The sequence below is a fragment of the Desmodus rotundus genome, chromosome 11 (assembly GCF_022682495.2).
Source record: "Desmodus rotundus isolate HL8 chromosome 11, HLdesRot8A.1, whole genome shotgun sequence".
In the NCBI taxonomy this organism is placed as follows: domain Eukaryota; kingdom Metazoa; phylum Chordata; class Mammalia; order Chiroptera; family Phyllostomidae; genus Desmodus; species Desmodus rotundus.
The window spans coordinates 40,578,488-40,600,201 of record NC_071397.1 but is presented as its reverse complement, the minus strand read 5'-3'; the positions used below and the strand labels follow the sequence as shown (position 1 = coordinate 40,600,201).

General features: G+C 40.3%; 2 protein-coding genes across 3 annotated transcripts in view; both read right to left on the bottom strand.

Moving 5' to 3' along the window:
• Window positions 1–7,911, bottom strand: part of CYB5R4 (cytochrome b5 reductase 4) — a 103,305-nt gene extending 95,394 nt beyond the window's left edge. For both annotated transcript variants that reach the window (XM_024576566.2, XM_024576567.2), the window contains exon 1: window positions 7,710–7,911. In XM_024576566.2, coding sequence (XP_024432334.1) covers window positions 7,710–7,784 — 75 coding nt within the window. In that variant the 5' untranslated portion in view covers window positions 7,785–7,911. The remainder of the gene's footprint in view (window positions 1–7,709) is intronic.
• Window positions 7,912–9,984: 2,073 nt separating this feature from the next.
• RIPPLY2 (ripply transcriptional repressor 2) lies at window positions 9,985–14,056 on the bottom strand. Its single transcript, XM_071219627.1, has 4 exons — window positions 13,950–14,056; window positions 13,539–13,758; window positions 13,289–13,353; window positions 9,985–10,256 (listed from the first exon to the last, which is right to left on the bottom strand). Exons 1-4 carry the CDS (start codon window positions 14,054–14,056, stop codon window positions 10,109–10,111), a joined length of 540 nt encoding a protein of 179 aa, XP_071075728.1. The 3' UTR covers window positions 9,985–10,108.
• Window positions 14,057–21,714: the final 7,658 nt, after the last annotated feature.

Genomic DNA, 21,714 nt, shown 5'->3' with positions numbered 1-21,714 from the left:
ACTTCACAGGATCACTGGAAAGACTGAATCAGTTAATACATGTAAAGCAATAAAAAAACACTCTTAGAACATACAGGGCCACCAGTAAGCACTGAATACAGCACTGAGATTTATTTCTCAGCTGTATTATTCTTATAGGTAGGTACAGACTTCTGAAAAGTAAATGAAAGCTACAGATCTCTGAACCCCTAATTATGATCAAGAGTTAAAATCTAGGTCGAAGTGGAGAAAAACAAAAAAGAAAGTCGGTGAAGGTCCCAAATGATGCTAAGACCCAAGAGTCCAGAAATGAAAAGAGTGGTCCAAGCAGGTGAGTAAACATGATGTGGTTACAGAATGAGGAACCAACAAATAACAGGAGCAAGCAATTCATGCTGCAATGAACAAAGGAGACAACTTTATTAAATTTTGCAAATGTAAAATACGTTTGTATTCTACTTGTTGCTAACTGTAACTATGTTCAACAAAAAATTTAAAAGTGTACACGAGCTTCAAAGTCATCAAGTGATATCAGAAAAGGCAGTGATAAAACACTGAAGTACGAGCATATATGAAGATCGGAGACCAAAGATAGAGGACATTGAAAGATCTGACGGTTTTAAGAGTGCTTGAGCACAATAAGGTCCCTGGGACCTGGGCGGCAACCAGGGCGGCTGAAGCCCCGGCCTGGGTGCAGGGTCTGCTGCAGGATTCTTGGGAGAGAGCCAGGATGAGCTGTGTGAGCAGCCAGGTGCTTGTTTGGACCAGGGGGGCTTGAATAGGAAGAATTTCTCAAAAAGAAAAAGAGAAAATAGAGGCACTCAGCGGCTATTTAGAGAACTCTCCACAGCAGCCGCAGCCTCTGGCACCTCTCCCCGCTCAGTCCCTGGACTGTGAATGCGGAATAAGCAGGCCCAGCACACACCTGAAGCCGGTTGCGCACACCAAGATTAGCGGACTGGGGGCCCACAACTGAAACCCCGGCTGGGCACCCACACCTGAAACCTTGGGTGGGTGTGCACTGGGAGCACAGGCTAGCTGCCCCACGCACAGGCCCAAAGCGGCTGACCAGCCAGCCTCGCAACCCAGAACCAAAGCAGCAGACAGGCTGATCAATGGCCTGGCTGCCTAGGAGCAACCACACCTAAAATCACCGGTTCTGAACTACTCCTACCTAACCCCTGAGCAAAGAGCCCTGCAGGGCCTACTGGCTCTCTAGGACTAAGGCAGAACGCCCAGCAGAGGGGAGCTGCAGGGCTAGGGGAGACTGCATTCCCCGGAAAGACTCCACCCAGTAGGGGGCTGAACTACCCCATAGCAGCACTGAGAGCCCCTAGCGTCTAAGACAGCAAAGAGCAAGAAGGGGGAGTGTGAATTGCCCCTAATTGGTGCAACTCAAGGACAGCACAACTGGTGAACTAAAGGCCTAGTGGTGAGAAGAAGGACCCTGAGGAACTGGACTGCAGACTGAACAACAGAGAAGACTGTGGCTCAGGAAGGGAGAAAAGTGAAACCAATCCTTCCAACCACCCCCTCCCGTTCCACAGACAGGAAGACCAGAAGAACTAACCTGACTGGTTTAAAGCCAGCAGAAGACTTTTTTTTTTTTCTTTCCTCCTTTCCCCCTGAATTCCTTCTTCCTTTCTGTCCTTCTTTCTTTTTTTATTCCTTCTTCCTTCCACCCTTTACCTTTTTTATTCCTTCTTCCTGCCTTCTTTTCTTTATTCTTTTGCTTTAATTTTTGTTACAATTCCTTCTTATCTTGCCTCTGATCTTTCTTTATTCCTTCTTTCTTCCTTCCTTTCCTTTTCTATTCCCTTTTTCCCTCCTTTCCTTTATTTTTTTTCTTCTCCCCCCCTTTCTCTTTTTCCCACAGGTGAGACAATAAAACCCGGGGTGCTGAAAAGACCAGAGTTAGACGGTGTTAGACCCATAAACGTCAGCTCAAGACCAGTGAGCACAGGAGATTAAGGAGACAGCACCACCGAATCCCATTGGCATTCTACCATAGAAGTTCATACCATAAACCCAGGGAGTCAGAACAGATCAATTTAAGAAGCAGAGGCTAACAAGAACAGTCTCACGAACAATGGGAAGACAAAGATACAATCCCCAAATGAAAGGAAAGGAGGAAGCCTCAGAAAGAATGCTAACTGAAAAAGAGGCAACTCAACTATCAGATAGTGAGTCCAAAGCAATGGTTATCAGGAAGCTCACTGAGCTCACAGAGAACTACCAGAAACTACAGGGAAACTACAATGAACTCACTGCAAACTATATCAACATGAAAAAGGAAATAGAAACTATCAACAAGGGCCAAGAGGAAATGAAGAATACAATTTCTGAATTGAAGAACACAGTAGAAGGAATCAAAAGCAGACTTGATGAAGCAGAGAATTGGATCAGCGAGCTGGAGGACAAAGTAGAAAAAAAGCACCCAGAAAGAGCAAGAAAAGGAAAAGAGGCTCAGAAAGAATGAAGAGGCAATAAGGGAAATGCAGGACAACATGAAACGTAACAATATCCGTATAATAGGAATACCAGAAGGAGAAGAAGAAGAGCAAGGGATAGAAAACCTGTTTGAAAAAGTAATGATGGAAAATTTCCCTAATCTGAGGAGAGAAAAAGTCACACAAACCCAGGAATCACAGAGAGTCCCAAACAAGAGGAACCCAAAGAGGCCCACTGCAAGACACATCATAATTAAAATGGCAAAATTCCAAGACAAAGAGAGGATCTTAAAGGCAGCAAGGGAGAAAGAGGAAGTAATATACAAGGGAGCCCCAATAAGGTTAGCAACTGACTTCTCAATGGAAACGCTCCAAGCCAGAAGAGAATGGCAAAAAATATTCCAAGTAATGAGAACCAGAGGCCTGCAACCAAGACTACATTACCCAGCAAGGCTCTCAATCAAGATAGAAGGCCAAATAAAGAGCTTCTCAGACAAAAGAAGTCTAAAAGAATATTCCTCCACCAAACCACCTCTGCAAGAGATGCTAAAGGGACTGCTATAAGGAAAGGAAGGAAAAGAGAAAGAGAGAGGAACACAGGTATGAAAAGATGGCAATGACTAACTACCTATCGATAATAACCTTAAATGTAAATGGATTAAATGCTCCAATCAAAAGACATAGAATAGCTGAATGGATAAGAAAACATGACCCACACATATGCTGCCTACAAGAGATCCATCTCAGGACAAAATACTTACACAGACTGAAGGTGAAGGGCTGGAAACAAATTTTCCAAGCAAACGGACAGGAAAAAAACCAGGGGTAGCAATACTTATACCAAACAAAAGAGACTTCAAAATAAGGGCCATAAAGAGAGACCCAGAAGGTCACTTCATAATACTCAAAGGAAGAATCCACCAAGAAGACATAAACATTGTAAATATATATGCACCCAACATAGGAGCACCCAAATACATAAAGAAAATCTTGGAGCACTTCAAGAAAGATATTGACAGCAACACAATTATAGTAGGGGACTTTAACACCCCACTGTCAAAGATGGACAGGTCTTCCAAACAAAATATGAAGAAGGATATTGTGTCACTTAACAATACCCTAGATCAAATGCACTTAACTGATATATACAGAGCTTTTCAACACAAAGAAGCAAAATACACATTCTCTTCAAGTGTCCATGGAACTTTTTCAAAGATAGACCACATTATAGGACACAAAGCAAGCCTCAACAAATTCAAGAAAATTGAAATCATATCAATCATTTTCTCTGACCACAAGGGACTGAAACTAGAAACCAACCCCAAAGGAAAAAACCCCAAACACTCAAAATCATGGAGACTGAATAGCATGCTATTAAACAATGAATGGGTCAAGAACGAGATTAGGGAAGAAATCAAAAACTTTCTGGAAACAAATGAAAATGAACTCACAACAACCCAAAACCTACGGGAGACAGCAAAGGCAGTCCTGAGAGGGAAGTTCATAGCAATACAGGCGTAACTTAAAAAGATAGAAACATTTCAAACAAACAACCTAACCCTATGCCTACAAGAAGTCGAGGAACAACAACAAAGACAGCCCAGAGCAAGCAGAAGGAAGGAAATAACCAAGATCAGAGCAGAGTGAAATAACATAGAGACCAAAAGCACAATTCTAAGGATCAATGAATCCAGGAGCTGGTTCTTTGAAAAGATAAACAAAATCGACAAGCCCTTAAGCAGGCTCATCAAGAAAAAAAGAGAGAGGATCCAAATAAACACAATTAGAAATGAAAGAGGAGAGATTGCAACTGATACCACAGAAATACAAAGGATTGTAAGAAAGTACTACGAAGAACTGTATGCCAAGAAATTTGAAAACCTAGGTGAAATAGACACATTTCTAGAAAAATATAACCTTCCAAAACTGAATGAAGAAGAAGCAGAAAACCTGAACAGACCAATAACAGCAGACGAAATTGAAGCAGTCATCAAAAAATTCCCAACACACAAAAGCCCTGGACCAGATGGTTTCACAGGAGAATTCTACAAAGCATTTAAGGAAGAGCTAACCCCTATCCTTCATAGACTATTTGAAAAAAGTCAAACTGATGGAAGACTCCCAAACTCTTTTTATGAAGCCAGCATCATCCTAATCCCAAAACCAGATAAAGACACAATGAAGAAAGAAAACTTCAGGCCAATATCACTAATGAACATAGATGCTAAAATTCTCAACAAAATATTGGCAAACCGCATCCAGCAATACATTAAAAAGATCATACACCATGACCAAGTGGGATTCATCCCAGGGATGCAAGGATGGTACAATATTTGCAAATCAATAAACATAATACATCACATAAACAACAGCAAAGACAAAAACCACATGATCATATCAATAGATGTGGAAAAAGCATTTGATAAGATACAGCACCCATTTCTGATAAAAACACTCAGCAAAGTGGGAATAGAGGGAGCATTCCTCAACATAATAAAGGCCATATATGAGAAACCTACAGCCAACATCATACTCAATGGACAAAAACTTAGAGTTCCCCTCTAAGATCAGGAACAAGACAAGGATGCCCTCTCTCACCACTCATATTCAACATAGTATTGGAAGTCCTAGCCACAGCAATCAGACAAGAAAAAGAAAGAAAATGCATCCAAATTGGAAAGGAGGAAATGAAACTGTCACTGTTTGCAGATGACATGATAGTGTACATGGAAAATCCTATAGACTCCACCAAAAAACTACTCGACCTGATAAATGAATTTGGCAAAACAGCTGGATACAAAGTCAATACTCAGAAATCAAAGGCATTCCTGTATACCAACAATGAAACAGCAGAAGCAGAAATCAGGAAAAAAATCCCATTTGATATAGCAACAACAAAAATAAAGTACCTAGGAATAAACCTAACAAAGGAGGTAAAAGACCTGTATTTTGAAAACTACAGAACCCTGGAGGAAGAAATTAAGGAATACACAAACAAATGGAAGCATGTACCATGCTCATGGATTGGAAGAATTAACATCATCAAAATGGCTATACTACCCAAAGCAATTTATAGATTCAATGCAATCCCTATTAGAGTACCCATGACATATTTCACAGATATAGAACAAACATTTCAGAAATTCATATGGAACCATAAACGACCCCAAATAGCTGCAGCAATTTTGAGAAAGAAGAACAAAGCAGAAGGGATCACAATACCTGATATCAAACTGTATTACAAGGCCACTGTAATCAGAATAGCCTGGTACTGGCGTAAAAACAGGAACATAGACCAATGGAACAGAACCGAGAGCCCAGAAATAAACCCCAGTCTTTACGGTCAATTAATATTTGTCAAAGGAGGCAGAAGCATAAAATGGAGCAAAAGCAGCCTCTTCAACAAATGGTGTTGGGAGATCTGGACAGCTACGTGCAAAAAAATGAAACTCAATCACCAAATTACACCATACACAAAAATAAACTCAAGACGGATAAAAGACTTAAATGTAAGTCGTAACACCATAAAAGTCCTAGAGGAAAACATTGGCAGGAAAATCTCAGACATTCCACGCAGCAACATCCTTACAGACATGTCCCCTAAAGCAAGGGATATAAAGGAAAGAATAAACAAATGGGACCTCATCAAAATGAAAAGCTTCTGCATGGCTAAAGGAAACAGCACTAAAATACAAAGAAAACCAACAGTATTGGAAAACATATTTGCCAATGATACCTCAGACAAGGGCCTGATCTCCAAAATATATAAAGAACTCACACGACTCCACTCCAGGAAGACGAACAACCCAATTAAAAAATGGGCAAAGGACTTGAACAGACACTTCTCCAAGGAAGACACAGAGGGCCCAGAAACATATGAAAAGATGCTCAGCATCACTATTCATCAGAGAGATGCAAATTAAAACCACAATAAGGTACCATCTCACACCGGTCAAAGTGGCCAACATAAACAAATCAACAAACAAATGTTGGAGAGGATGCGGAGAAAAGGGAACCCTAGTGCACTGTTGGTGGGAATGCATACTGGTGAGGCCACTGTGGAAAACAGTATGGAATTTCCTCAGAAAACTAAAAATGGAACTGGCCTTTGACCCAGCAATTCCGCTGCTGGGATTATACCCTAAGAACCCTGACACACCAATCCAAAAGAACCTATGCACCCCAATGTTCATAGCAGCACAATTTACTATAGCCAAGTACTGGAAGCAACCTAAGTGCCCATCAGCAAATGAGTGGATCCAAAAACTATGCTACATTTACACAATGGAATTCTATGCAGCAGAGAGAACGAAGGAGCTCCTACCCTTTGTGACAGTGTGGATGGAACTGGAGAGCATTATGCTAAGTGAAATAAGCCAGGCAGTGGGGGACAAATACCATATGATCTCACCTTCAACTGGAACATAATCAACAGAATCAAAAAGGAAACAAAATATAACCAGAGACATTGAAGTTAAGAACAATCTAACAATGGTCAGGGGGAGTGGGGAGGGGACAGTGAGGAGAGGGGATTACAGGAACTACTCTAAAGGACACATGGACAAAATCAAGGGGGAGGGTGGAGGTGGAGGAGGGAGGGGGGTTCAGTTGGGGTGGGGTGGAGGGATGGGGAGAAAGGCACACAACTGTAATTGAATAACAATAAAAATTAAAATTTAAAAAAACAAAACAAAAAGAACACTAAAGTACCAGAGGAACAAAGACAATATGACTTGGAAAAGTCCGTAATCCAAACGGGAGGTTGCAGACATTTATTTTCCCTCCCCCGATCTCCCCTGGCTAGAGGAGTCTCCACCCTTGCCAAAGTGTCAAATGCAACTGGTCACTGTCGCCACTGCCCAACCTTTCCCTCCTGCTAAGGAATCCACATCACTCAGAACTCCTTCGGATAGTGAAGAACAAAAGACCGTAGAGGAGGATAGTTTGAGGGAAGGAGGCCAATACTCAGTAGCAATAATCCAGCAAGCACAGTGGTGGCCCTGTCATTTACATCTGACTTCAGTTCGCGGGAAAAGACTTGGAGGGAGGTAATTGACAGAAAGGGATCGAGGGCTGGGAAAGAAAAGCGACTAGTAGGTGTGAGGGAGGTTAGGAGAGTTCGAGGACTGGAAAGTGCACAGGATCAGAAAGAGGTCGCTAGCTAGGGCAGGAGACACCGAAGGTCAGAGAGGGGAACTGGAGGTGGGACAGAACGTGTGGGAACTCGAAACGCCCGCGGGAGGCCAGCGCTGAGCCAGACCATCTGTGTCATCCACTTACCTTGCTACGCCCCCCGGAGGCGACGCGCTGCTGAGAGCTGGGGGCCGGAAAAGACTGGGAAGGGACGTTCAGCATCGTGGACCCCCGGCCCGGGCCCTGCCCGGGGCCCGCCACTGGAGGGGGTTGTTCAGCAGGACCACTCTTAAGTTACACCTCTGGCTACGGCTCCGACACCCGGAAGAGGCCAAGCCCCCGGCTCACTTCCGGGACGGCCCAGGGTGATGCACGCCGTGACGCAGCACGTCGAGCCCACGGAGGGCGGGGCCAATGGGACAGGTGGTGAAGGACTGGGGGAGAAGAGGCGGAGCCAGGGGAAAGTACGCATGCTCCGTAAATTCTGCGCCCTGAACTTCAGCACCGCGAGGAGGTGACAGCTATTCCGCGGAAAGATTAAAGAGAGTGAAGCTGTTCCTTAGCCTTGGTGCTGACCGATTCTGAGAATAAATTCTTGTACAGTCCTGTTAACCCACAAGTGTCTGTACTACCATTACACAACAAAAATATGGAATATAATAATACAATTAGAGAAGTTTGATTTCTCTGAAGCTCTCTCAAGACACCAGGCTGTACAGGAAAGAGAAACTTTAAAAGCCATAGTGTCAAGTGCAAACAGCCACTCCTGTGGAGTGAAGCGAAAACTTCATCATTAAGAACCCTCGCTAATGACTGACATTATGAGTCAAAGTCTTTTTCTGCTCCATTTCATCTGTTCACAAGTTCTTCCTCCTCATCTAACTTCCTGTTTTCCCGAAAGATACAGGAAATTGTATACTGATGCAGCCCACCACCAACTGCAGTAATAAGAGCACTTTAGTATCTCAAAGCCTCATTTTTTCCATCTGCATAGTTAACTTAGGTTTTAGAAAGGATTATATGTCATATATAAACTACATAGTCCACTGCCTGGTTAATGGCAGGCATGCAATAAATGGCAGTGGTTCTTCATACTATTACAGCACATCAATGAGAAGCACAAATACGGTGCAGGTAAACAACAGTCTCTCATGCTCAAGGTCCAGACTGGGGACCTGGTGAATTTTTCCTTGGGGAATGCACACATCCTGAAAATAGAAGGCAGTGAAGGGAGAAAGTTTTCAGCAGAAATATAGTTCTAGATAACTCTTCCCCAGCATCATTCCATTGCTAACTTTTCCTGAGTCTGAAACAAGGTTTGAACTTGCCCTATTTCAAGTGCCTTTTCCCTACAGTGTCTGTAAATTAATGTCTGTTGTATCTTCAATTAGAAGGAAAAGTGTGGGAATATAAGTAGACATTCAATTAAGAGGTATTTCTTAGACAGGCAACCATCAATGACTTTCACCTATGCCCATTATCATTGTAGAATATCATAGAAACATTCTTTATTTCCAATTGAAATGCTTATTGTGAAAAAAATGTATTTCAGCTGAAAGAACTTCCCTACCATTATTTTCTATGTACCTTTACCTTGCAAAGTGCTCCTCTTTTCTCTCCCATTAAAAGCTGTAGTTTTCTATAAATCTACTTTAAAGAACTAATCACTGAGAATTTCTTATTCCACTTCCCATAAGAAAATGTTTACATGAGAATATCAGGAGCAGGGAACCAGAGCAAAGGCAGGTGATGTTGTTGAATCTGATAAATTTCTTAGCTCCCCCTTGGACAGAAAGTGGAAAAAAATGCTATCAAATTCTGGCCTTTTGGCTGCCCCCCTTTAGACTCAATTTAAGTCATACCCATTTAAACATTTTGTTTTAATTTTAGAGATTCCTTAATGTACTTCCATAAATACTGAACGCCCGTGCTATTTCACTACTGGACTTACAGACAGCAGAAGAGTATTAAAGAGAGAATTACTTGACTCACCATTCATTAAAAATGCCTAAAATTTAATAGCGCTAATAATGTTCCCACCCTCAATTATAGACAATGATTTTAAGTGCTTTTCGCCATCTGCTAGCAAAGACATAATAACAAGGTGTGGCAGTAACATAAGGTAATTTTCTTCCTTATCTAATAATACTTATCTGTAACTACGCTATCCAATGGAAATCAATAGGAAATAGCAGATGTTGCAAGATTAAGTTTGAAAATATTGTCATTCTATGCAAACTTATAACTAAATATTTGCAAATTTATAACTAAAGATAAACTTGTAATTTGATTAAGGGATTAAAATTACTTTTTGTAAGCTCCAAATGTTTATGGTACAATCAAATTTGTAAATGGTATCTATTTTTAAATTCCAGCATTGACTAATAGTGTAGGGATAAAAAAGGCCCAACTACTGTAACAATCACAAAATATTCATTTTATTAATCATTTATATACAAATAAATAAGTTTAAAGGATTATGATACATTTGCACACTAAATTTAAATCCTACAAGCTTTTAATGTCATCAAAAGTAACTAATCAGATTAATTTTCACCGATCAGTTCCTCAATTTCATCTTCACTATCAGAATCTTCATAAAATGAAATTGTGGCTTGAATTGGAAAGTTTTTCAGAAGAGCTTCTGCTTCTTGATATAAGTAATCATAACACTTTGATTTTGGCCAAAATAGTCTGAAAAACGCAGACAAAACAATACACTTTATCTTTTTCATATTTAGAATACTCATTAAATGTGCAAATTCCAAGAACTCTATGTATTTAACAATTGATCTATGCATTTAGACATAGTCTTAAGATATAGTTTTAAAATGGTAGTATTACAGCTTTCAAGGAGTCTGCTTGCCAAGGTATCAATAATTGGTCAATTATTTTAAATCTTTATCCAAGCTGTAAGCCTAAGATAAATATTTACCTTACCTTGAGTTGTTATACAACAGATATATTTATTCTTTAAAAAATAAACAGAAGGCTTGTCTTCCAATTTCCAAATTTCATAGGGAGAAAATGAGTCCTACCACTACATTAAAAATTCTGATGATAGCCAACTTCATTAAAACAACAAAATATTTTGCTCTTAGATGAAGGCAGAAATCACCTAGTATCCTGCTTAAAATTCACACATTTAACTCTTAGTTGCAAATGTAGCCAATATAGGTTTAGGAAAGTACAAAAAACAACATTTTAAAAAATTTGTCTACGCACTCACAACCTGAGGTTCAGAAAGGCTCCTCTGAGCCCAGCCTTGACCCCGTCTCCCTCCCCTCTCCCCACCCAGCTTAATTTGGGGACACCATATTGAGATATCAAGAATGATACTGGTTTCATAAAAATAATTCACATGTAAACGTGTTTACCTCAGAATTTCAAGTTTCTGAAAAATATTGAACTTGCCATCTGGTCTTCTGTAATTTTTCATGCGAGGAGAAGAAAAGGGATAAGGCTGAGTCCCCAACTACAGTGTAGTCATCTCTGTGTAAATAGCCCCATGTACAGAGAGATGGGACATTATCTTCATCATGCTTCATTTTAAAAGGCAATGTAATTTATAATTTTTTAGCAAATTGGTAAAAATAGTTTATAATTTTGGTGTGAAATTATTAACCATCAATAATTCAGTCAATCAATAAATATCTTAGTGCTTTCTTGTGTTAGACATAATTCATAATTTAAAGATGAATAAACCATGGTCCCTACCCTCAAGAAGTTGACAGTTGAGTAAAAAGAATCAGAAACACAATACTACTCAAGACAGAAATTAAGAGAAGGAAAAACTTAAGAGAAGTAAAAACACAATGCTACAGTAATTCAGAAAAGGAAAGAATTGCTGATATATGAAACAACTGACTTTTAATGTGTTACTGGAACTGCCAAATCCAAAGAATGTTGTGTAATTGTTAGCATATTCTCCCCAGAATTTCTCACTGACTATTTTTCTTCCAGGGACTCGGTCTGTTCTTGAATTTGTCCTGTTCTGAGTGATTCTGCTGTGTCTCCTTTGTGGACCTTCTTTCTCTGAATACAGGTTAGAGGTTGGCCTTCCCCCACAGTTTTATCACAAGTGGTCATCTCTGCTCTCTGACTCCACGGGATGACCTGACCCACTGCCGTGATTTCCCCAAGTGTTAATTTATCAAAAACTCCCAAGTCTGCATTTCTGCTTTATAAGCTGCTGATGAGCCCCTGGATTATATGTGCAGTTTTCTGAAGATCATTGCTACTTGGATGCCTCACAGGCACATCAGATTCCATAAATGGAAAATTTGACTCATTATCTTGCTCTCACATCTGTTTTAGCCCTAATTTCCAATCTGTTAGTACAGCACTCAACCTTCATCAGCCATAAACTTGGAAACCATTCTGTCTTTTTGCCTCTACTTCACCTATCATACCCAATATGTTAATAAGCCTAATCTATTTTGTCACCTACATATTTCCCAAATTCGCCCAGTCCCAACCCCCACTTCCAATGCCTTCAAAAGGCTCTTTCTCATTCTGGTCTAAGCAATTGTAATAACTTCCAATTTCACTTTCGGGGTTCTAATTATAACTACATACCATTTCCTTAGTGATTTTTCTGAAACATAAATCTGACCACAGCACTCTCTGGTTAAAATCCTTTGAGTAATCCCCAATACTACCTACAGGATCAGGACAAAACTCTGTACCAAGGTATATAAGATCTGGGCTCTGGCTTCCCTGCTGGAATGATGTCCATGGCTTCAAACACCCTAATTCCAGCAACTTGATGCTCCCAGAGGATCCATGCTGTTCCATGACCCTGTTCTTTCTTTCCCTGTGCTATTTCTTCTGCCCCTGCCTCCCCACCTACCATCCATTTGGCTAACTTAAAGACCACAGCCTATAATACACAATTTCCTGGCCCTCACTCCCTCCAACAGTTATGCACTTCATGCCCTGGAGTATAAAATTGACCAAATTAAACTCTATCACAACACATCCCACAGGGCTGGGATTATTTTTTTTCCTGTGTCCTTCACTAGTGCTACCTCATGGTAGGAAATTAATCAAAATGCTATTTAGAAACACACACACATTTTACAAACATCAGCTCTTCACCTAACACCTCTCTCAAGCAGGCAAACTGCAACCTTATCCTTTTACCTAAACAAAAGCTACCAAGAATCCTACAGAAAGGTCGACTTCCTTGACTAGAACAGGAAACTAGCTCCTCACTGATATGCCAAACAATTGGTGATCATTTTTATAATCTTTAGTAACTCTAGAGTTTTCATCACCTTTCCATTTTCTCCTACATAGCAAGCTCAATTTGTTCTAAAATTGCAACTGTGAACACCATTCTTCCTTCTGGTTTGAAAAGGAATAATTTGTAAAGTCAATTTCATCCAGACTTCTCGGCATTAAAAATAAAAACTGTTTTGCAGGTACAAGATGTCAACGTTCAACTTTTACTGTATCATCCACTTTCCCTCTTTTTACTATATTCCTTAAGCTTTTACTGAGTATGCACTAATTAATAATTTTTTCAGGTAAGAGCATGAGCTCATACAATTTTTAATTCGATGAATAAAGGATCTCTGGGACTGGGAAGATAAAGTCACCTTGAAGATAGCTTTTCCAATGCAAAAACTGCAGGATCTGCTGCTGAACTGGACTGTGCTAAGTCCCCGGCTCTTCCCAGGGACTGGAGAAGCAAGAGACCTTCTGTTTGGCCTGTCACTCACCTGACTGGGTGCCTGTATCGGGAAAGCTTTCCAGAGGCTTCGGTCATTCCCGGGCCATTGGGCATCTGGGGATGTAAGGAGATGAGTTACAGTTAACACTCACCTTTCCCTAGAAACTGGAAACGCGCGAGACCCAGCGTTCCTCGCGCCCTCAGGGAATGTGACCCTAGTGTTCTCCGCAGCCTCACTCTGGGTCGGAGCCTTGCGTCGCAATTGCTCTGGAGAGCACACTCGCCTCACCAGCACTGACCAGGCCACCGGCAGGACGACTGGCGGGCGTGCTCTTAAGCAAGGGGCAGGCCGGGCGCGTGTCTCCGTCGGGCCGCGTGTTCCCAGTTCTGGTGAACCACCTGCGTCCCTCGGAGGCGCGGCCAGCCACGCGTGGCTCACTCACCCCCTTTTCTGCTTGGTGAGGGGCCTCCTCCTGCTCGCCTGGGGCATCAACCCAAGGTCTCCAGAAGCCTGAGGATCTGCGGGGTGGGGAGCAAAGGCGTGAAGACGAGACGTGAGCCCAGACCCGGCAGAACTGAGTGCAGCCGAGTGCGGGCCAGTGGGCGTTTGGGGTCGGGGTGGAGCGCGGAGAGCGGAGAGGAGGAGCTGGGGAAGCGTGGGTGGGACCGACGGGGTTGGGGCGGTGCAGGGCGGTGTGAAGACGCGGTACCCGGAGTCTGCGCCCGCGAGCCGCGTCTGGCAGCGGGGAGCTCCCTGCAGCTGGCGGCCGTGCGCGCACTCGCGGGCCCCGTACTCCGAGCACTCTGCAGTCTCCATGCGCGGCGGCACTCTGCAGACGGCCGCTGACAGCTCACCAGCAAACCTACCCTTTTCACCAACCAGGCCCGAGCCCCGAGTTTAAATAGCCTCAGCAGACTGCTGCACGGGGAGAGGTTCGCTTCCTCTCCGCCCCCCTCTGCCCCGCTAGCCGCGTAAACAGAAAGGCTGCGCGAGAAGGCGCAACTGACTGACCCGAGTGTGAACGCGTGCAGCTCCCAAATGGCCCTGGAAGGGGTTTGTCGAGCAAGTGTTAATCGATCTTCACACTTGGCTGCGGGGGGGGGGGGGGGGGGGGGGGGGGCGGGGGGGGGGACAACATTCACCCGAGCAGCCAATTTCCAAGTGAAGAGGTTAGGAGGGGATAAAATTAAGCGATTCTACACGTTTTGTGTATTTCTGCAAGAAGACCAAGTGGATGCTAATTGCTTGGCTCCCCCAAGTCTCACGGCTTTTTGTCCTATGGGAAATGAAACTGGTTTTGCTCCCCGTATTCTACAAGATGGGACGCTGAACAAATTAAAAAGAATGGCCTTAATTCCTCTTTCTGGCACAGTTCAAGATGGGTGAATGAATGGATTCTTTATGAAAGGAACACAGGTTATTCTTTTAATGCATTAACAGGCTAGGTTCATTTATTTGCCTATTATTATTTGAAGGTAACAAAAAAATTCAGAAAAGATGAACCCAGCCCAGAGGGCCAGAGACTAGAGTCATGTGATTTATTATCTTCTCAAAATATTAAGTGATTTCCCCCAACATCTTACTAGTCCCCTGAAAATAAGTCTTGAGTTTCATCTATACAATTATGTCACTACCTGGCATTTTGTCACTTAATGATAATTAGAAAATTATTTTCAGGGGGTGTAGTATGTGTAGAATGATAATGAAACCTTGGAAAGTTATGAATGGGCCAAGTTAGTCAGCTTCTCTGCCCAGTTTCTCTTGTTTAAATTAACCCTCACTATGTGTTCACGTCTTCCAGTCGAATATTGCATGTGTCCACTTCTCATATAGTTATATTAATTGTGTTTTATGTATTTGAGGTTTTATAAATTTCAAAGTGTATTTTATATTTGTATTGAGTTTCTCAAAATTGAGAAAATTTTGAACTATTAAAACTTCCTGCTGAAATAAAACTGTTATCATTAAAAAAAGAAAATTACCCCCCACTTATTACAGTGGTCCATTAAACATGGTAAAAAATAAAAAAGTGTTATACTTCAAAAGAAAGATGATGTATAAAGCCATGTTTTTTCAAAATGTTTTAAATAAGAGTGCTGACTTCCTCTTAAAAGTCGTAGATTTTTAAAAAATCTTGCATGTGAGCTACAGGGTTTCTGCTACTCATTCAGTTACTACATAGGAAAATATTCCATTGAATTAATTCCAAAGGGTCTATAAGGACAGCCCATCAGGAAGCTGAGACAGGTTTTCTTCCTATAATGGAATCAGTAACAATGGGTACTTAATGTGTCTCAGTGCCCTAGAACAGTGATTTTCAACCCTTTTCATCTCATGGCACATATCAACTAGTTACTAACACTCTGCAGCACACCAAAAATATATATATTTTTGCTGCTCTGACAAAAAAACGGGTATAACTTTGATTCATGCACATCGGGTGGCTATTGTTGTGTTGGCTGTTGTCATTTTTAAATTTGACAATCCAAGGGGAAAGAGGTCAGTGCTCCTGACTAAATAGTCAGGTATTGCAGGTTTTAAAAATTCTTCTGGCACATCAATGTGCCTCTTGCAGCCACCAGTGTGCCACGGCACACTGTTCTAGAATTATTGTGAGGCAAAATAAAATAACACTTATAGAATGCTTGCCACAGTGCCTAACTTATAGTAAATCCTCAACAAATTTTAAACTAGGGGGAGCAGTGCCCGGGAGTAGGAGGGGGAAGGGAGTGGACTGGAGATATCTTCAATAGTGTCACACACACACACACACACACACACACACACACACACCTTTCACAGATGTTGAACTATCTGATCAAATGGCCTATCATTTCAGTCTGTAAACATCTTTTGAGGTACCTATAATATACTAAGTACTGTGCTTTCCTGATATAATGGTGAAGTCATTTTACTCAGAGAAGTGGCATGAGGGAAGAAATAGATATGTCTGTTTGGGACAACTATGAAAGCCTTCTTAGAGTAAACAAGGCCTAAATTGGAATTGCTAGAAGAATCAGTCAAGAAATAGTATAGTGTATGTGAGGGATGTGGGGAGGGGAACGGGAGGAGAAAGAACAGTGCTTCTAGGGTTAGGTATTGCTAGAGCAGAGTTGTGGCTGAAGAGATAGAAAGGACGGGCTATAAAGAGTCTAGTATTCCATGACAAAGCATTTCAGCTTTATTCTGTAAGTGCTGGTGAAAGAATTTAAGCCGGAGAGTGGAATGGTCAACGTTTGCATTTGAAAATTACTCTGGAAGACATATGGAAGATGGATTTAGGGAAGGCTGATAATAGAGACAAGAAGATAATTCAAAAAATCACTGCAATAGTTGAGGCAACAGATAATGAGAAGATGTATATTAAGGATATACATGAAAGAATATATTTGAGGGATACTTAGGGAATATAATCTACAGAACTACACAATCATAAAATGTGGATGGACATGAAAGAGGAGGCCAGCCATGCTGCCAGGTTTTCTAGCCTGGTTGAGTGGACAGAGATGATGATGGCTCAAAGACAGACAAAACTAGGATTCAGGAGAAAAGGCAGGCCAGATGCTTTAATGCTGTTTTATCTATTAATCGAGTGCAGGGGAAAATTGATGAATTTGGTTTTGAATCTTGAATCAGGTCAGACTGGGCTCTATGGTAATAATAACCAACTCCAAAATCTCATAGGCTTGACTAACTTAGTAGAGATTTATTTCTCATTCATGCTGTATGTCCATTTTTGGTTGGTGGGAGATCTGCTTCCCACCACCTTCATGTAAGGATAAAAGCTGATGGATCCTCTTTCCTTTGCAGTGTTGCCATTTGTCTTAACGGGAGGAAGGAAGTAAAATTATGTGTGTGCCAGTTTTAAAGGCTTCTGCCTAAAAGTGACACACATCACCGTCAATGTGTTTCATGGGCCAAACAGTCATATGACACACCTAATTTCAAAGAAGCAAGGATACAATTCCACCATGGATCCAGAAAGACGAGAAACAGAAATAAGCAGCATTATAAGAGTACCATAATCTGCCCTCTGGCTACCAAATATTCAGTTAGCTTTCTGTCTTGCATGTAAAATGCAGTCACGGCAAAGAAAGGAAACCAGAAGTGATCTAATAGATTTTAGAAGGCTTAGTAACACATAGGTGGAGAAGATACCCAGGGGACAACCAGAAATATAAGATCTGGAGTTCAGTGGAGAGTTTGGGGCTAAGGATTTACATGTGGGCTTCAGCATAGAAGAGGTGATAACCAAAACCATAGGAATTGACTGGTCTTCCCAGAGAAATTTTGTAGCTTGAAAACAGGACCAGTGATAGAGCTCTGGAGAGCAATACTTGATTGTAAACTGACAGGGCATGCAATTAATTAACTAATTAATTAATTAAATAGGATCTCACAGAAAAGGAATGGTGAGGGTGGTAGAAGGTACATTTGTGGAGCAGCTGTGGTGGAAATGTGGGATGAAAGAATCCCAGCAAGGAAGGAAAGGCCCAAGGCATTAAGTTCCACCAAGGGGTCAAACAAGATAAGGATTCATAAAAATTGAATTTGGCAATTAAGGGGTTTAAGCGACTTTAAAATAACATCTTGGGTATATGGGGACAGAAACTTCTATACAGTAAGTTGAGCTGTAATGGTTAATAATAAAGACAATGAGAGAGGCTACCCTTTGAAAGGAAAAAAGAGAAGGGGAATGCTGGGTCAGAAGAGAGGTTTGGGTTTTAGGGTACAAGAGAGGATAGGATGATGAGAGGAGACAGGAGAACAGAGGCTTCTGAGAGAGAGGACTGGATTATGGCTATGGTCCCCTAGGAGGCAGGAAGAAATGAAATTAGTAGCCCTGAGGAAGACTCTCTTGCAGTTGGGAGAGTGCATCAGTGATATATAAATGATGCACATATAAATGATATATAAATGATGTAATCCACGTCTGGCAACACTGGAGAAACAAGTTTAATTACAGTGACTGGATCTGGTGTGGAAAAGGAGAGATGTAATATGATAATAGGACATAAGTCTGAGAGAACATTAATTGTTTTAAAATTGTGGGAAGAAAGGAATGCAGTAATAGAAAGAAAAAGGGAAGAATCAATTAATAAATATATGGCATGACTCACCAAATTTAGGCAAACTGAGAAATATAAATATGGATTATTAGAGCTAGAAAATCCCAAATTTTCCATTTATAAATTCTGTTTATGTCACCTATTTATAAAGATGTTGAAAGTGATTTCCAGTGTGAACAGGCCAATATAACTTATTCACATTACATTTTAGATTTATTTTAGAATTCTATATGAGTCCCACTAGAGCATTTAAAATATGTGCTTTAAAAAAAATTTTTTTAATAAAATATGTGCTTTTAAAAAAATGAGATATAATTGACATATAACATTATAGTAGTTTGAGATGTACAACGTAATGATTTGGTATTTGTATATTTTGCATATATTGCAAGATGATCATCATCCTAAGGCTGGTTAACATCCATCACCATGCATAGTTATAATTTCCTATTTCTTGTGATGAGAACTTTTAAAACTTACTCTCTTGGCAACTTTCAAATAGGTATTACAGTATTACTAACCATAGGCACCAGGCTGTACTTTACATCCCCAGAACTTATTTTATAACTGAAAATTTGTACATTTTGACCATCTTTACCCATTTCACTCACTCCCATCCCCTGCCTCTCTCTCTCTGGCAACCACTAATCCACTCTCTGTATCTATGAGTTTGGTTTTTTGTTTTGTTTTGTTTTGTTTTTTAGATTCCACATATAAGCGAGGTTATATACTATTTGTCTTTCTCTAGTTATTGCATTTACCATAATGTCCTAAGGGCTGTTTATTTTATCACGAATGGCAGAATTCCCTTCTTTTTATGGCTGAACAATATTCCATTATATGTGTGTGTGTATGTGTGTGTGACATCTGTATCAGTGGATAAAATGGGTAAAGTGTCCATTGATGGACACTTACATTTTTCCACATCTTGGTGATTATAAATAACGCTGCAGCAAATGTGGGATTGCAGCTATATTTTCAACATCCTGTTTTCATTTCCTTTGAAGAAATACCCAGAAGTGGAGTGTGATTTAACATGGGAGTTCCATTTTTTTGAGGGACCTCAATACAGTTTACTGTAGTGGCTGCCCCAACGACCATTTCCAACAATAGTGCCAAGTGTCCCCTTTTTTCTGTCTCCTCACCAACATTTGCTATTTCTTGTCTTTTTGATAATAGCCATTCTACTAACTTGAGGTGATATTTCACTGTGGTTTAGATTTGCATTTCTCTGATGATTAGTGATGCTAAGTGACTTTTCAGGTACCCGTTGGCCATTTGTGTCTCTTCTTTGGAAAAATGTCCATTCAGATCCTCTGCCCACTTTTTAACTGGATTGTTTGTTTTCTTGCTATTTAGTTGTATTTGGTTTTTTTTCTATATTTGCATTTTAACCCATTATCAGACATATGATTTGCCAAAAATATTCTCCCATTGAGGTAGGTGCCTTTTTATTTTGTTGATGGCTTCCTTGGCTGTGAAGAAGCTTTTAGTTTCCTATAGTCCAACTTGTTTATATCTGTTTTCCTGACTTGTGTTTTGTCTTTGGTGTCAAATCCAAAGAAGTCATCATCAAGACCACTGTCAAGGAGCTTACCACCTATGTTTTCTTCTAGGACTTTTTATGGTTTCAGGTCTTACGTTGAAGTGTTTAATCCATTCTTGTATGTGTGGAGTTGATTTTTGTGTGTGGTGTGAGATAGTGGTCCAGTTTCAGTCTTTTGTGTGTGGCTGTCCGGTTTCCCCAGCACCACTCATTGAACAGGCTGTCCCTTCCTCACTGCATGTTCTTGGCTCTGTTGTTATAATTTAATTTACCATATATACATGTTTTTTTCCTGGACTCTTTATTCTGGACCATTGATCTATGTGTCTGTTTTCATGCCAATACCTTATTGTTTTAGTTACTTTATATTTGGAATATGGGTTGAAATCAGGGGCCATGATGTGTCCAGCTTTGGACTTCTTAAAAGTATTCAGGGTCTTTTGTGATTCCATACAAATTTTAGGATTGTTTTTTCTATTTATGTGAAAATTGCCATTGGAATTTTAATAGGATTGCATTAAATCTGTAGTTTGCTTTGGGTAGTATGGACATTTTAGCAATATCAATACTTCCAGTCTATGAGCACAGAATATCTTTGCATTTATTTGTGTCTTCTTCTATTTATTTAATCAATCTCTTACAGTTTTCAGTGTATAGGTCTTTCACTTCCTTGGTTAAATTTATTACTAGGTATATTGTTCTTTTTGATGTAACCATAGATGGATTATTGTCTTCACTTATATTTCTGACAGTTTGTTATTAGTGTATAGAAAAGCAACTGATTCTTTATATTGATTTTGTAAGATACAAAATATTTACTGAATTTGTTTATTAGTGCTACCATTTTTGTGATGGAGTCTTTAGGGTTTTCTATATGTAATTTCATGTAATATGCAAATAGAAACAGTTTTACTTCTTCCTTTCCAATCTGAGTTCATTTTATATCTTTTTCTTACCTAACTGCTCTGGCTAGAACTTCCAATACTTAGTTAAATAAATGTGGTGAGAGTGGGCATTCTTGTATTGCTCCTGATCTTGAAGTAAAAGTGATAAGCTTTTCACTGCTAAGGATGATGTTGATGTTAGTTGTGAGTTTGTCATATAGGCCTTTATCACATTGAGGTATATTCTCTCTATACACACTTTGTTGAGAATGTTTTAATCATAAATGGATGTTGAATATTGTTGAATGTTTTTCTGCATTTATTGAAATGATCAGATGATTTTTATTCTTCATTTTGTCAATGTAGTATATCACATTGCAGATGTTGAAACTTCCTTGCATTCCTGGAATAAACCCCACTTGATTATGGTGTGACCCTTTTAATGTGTTGTTGAATTTGGTTTACTAATATTTTGTTGAAGAGTTTGCATCTATGTTCACCAGGAATATTGATGGGTCATTGTCTTTTTCTTGTAGAGTTCTTGTCTGGTCTGGATATCAGGATAATGATGACCTTATAAAATAAGTTTGAGAGTATTCCCTTCTCTTTTATTTTTAGTACAGTTTGAGAAGAATTGGTGTTTTTAAAAAATATATTTATTGATTATGCTATTACAGTTGTCCCATTTCCCCCCCCCTCACTCCACTTCATCCTGCCCACCCCCTCCTTCCCACATTCTCCCCCTATAGTTCATGTCCATGGGTCATACTTATAAGTTCTTTGGCTTCTACATTTCCTACACTATTTTTACCCTCCCCCTGTCTATTTTCCACCTATCATCTATGCTACTTATTCTCTGTACCTTTCCCCCATCTCTCCCCTTCCCACTCCCCTATTGACAACCCTCATGTTCTAGTTGTTTGCCTAGTTTGCTCTCGTTTTTGTTTTAGGTGTGGTCGTTAATAACTGTGAGTT

What these genes read in the sequence shown, in the direction of transcription:
- RIPPLY2 (XM_071219627.1), bottom strand. Translation starts at nt 14,056, where the DNA reads ATGGAGACTGCAGAGTGCTCGGAGTACGGGGCCCGCGAGTGCGCGCAC. An exon ending in CTCGCGGGCGCAGACTCCGG is followed by an intron (nt 13,759 to 13,949) that starts GTACCGCGTCTT and finishes CCCACCCCGCAG; the next exon opens with ATCCTCAGGCTTCTGGAGAC. An exon ending in CGATACAGGCACCCAGTCAG is followed by an intron (nt 10,257 to 13,288) that starts GTGAGTGACAGG and finishes TGCGTTTTTCAG; the next exon opens with ACTATTTTGGCCAAAATCAA.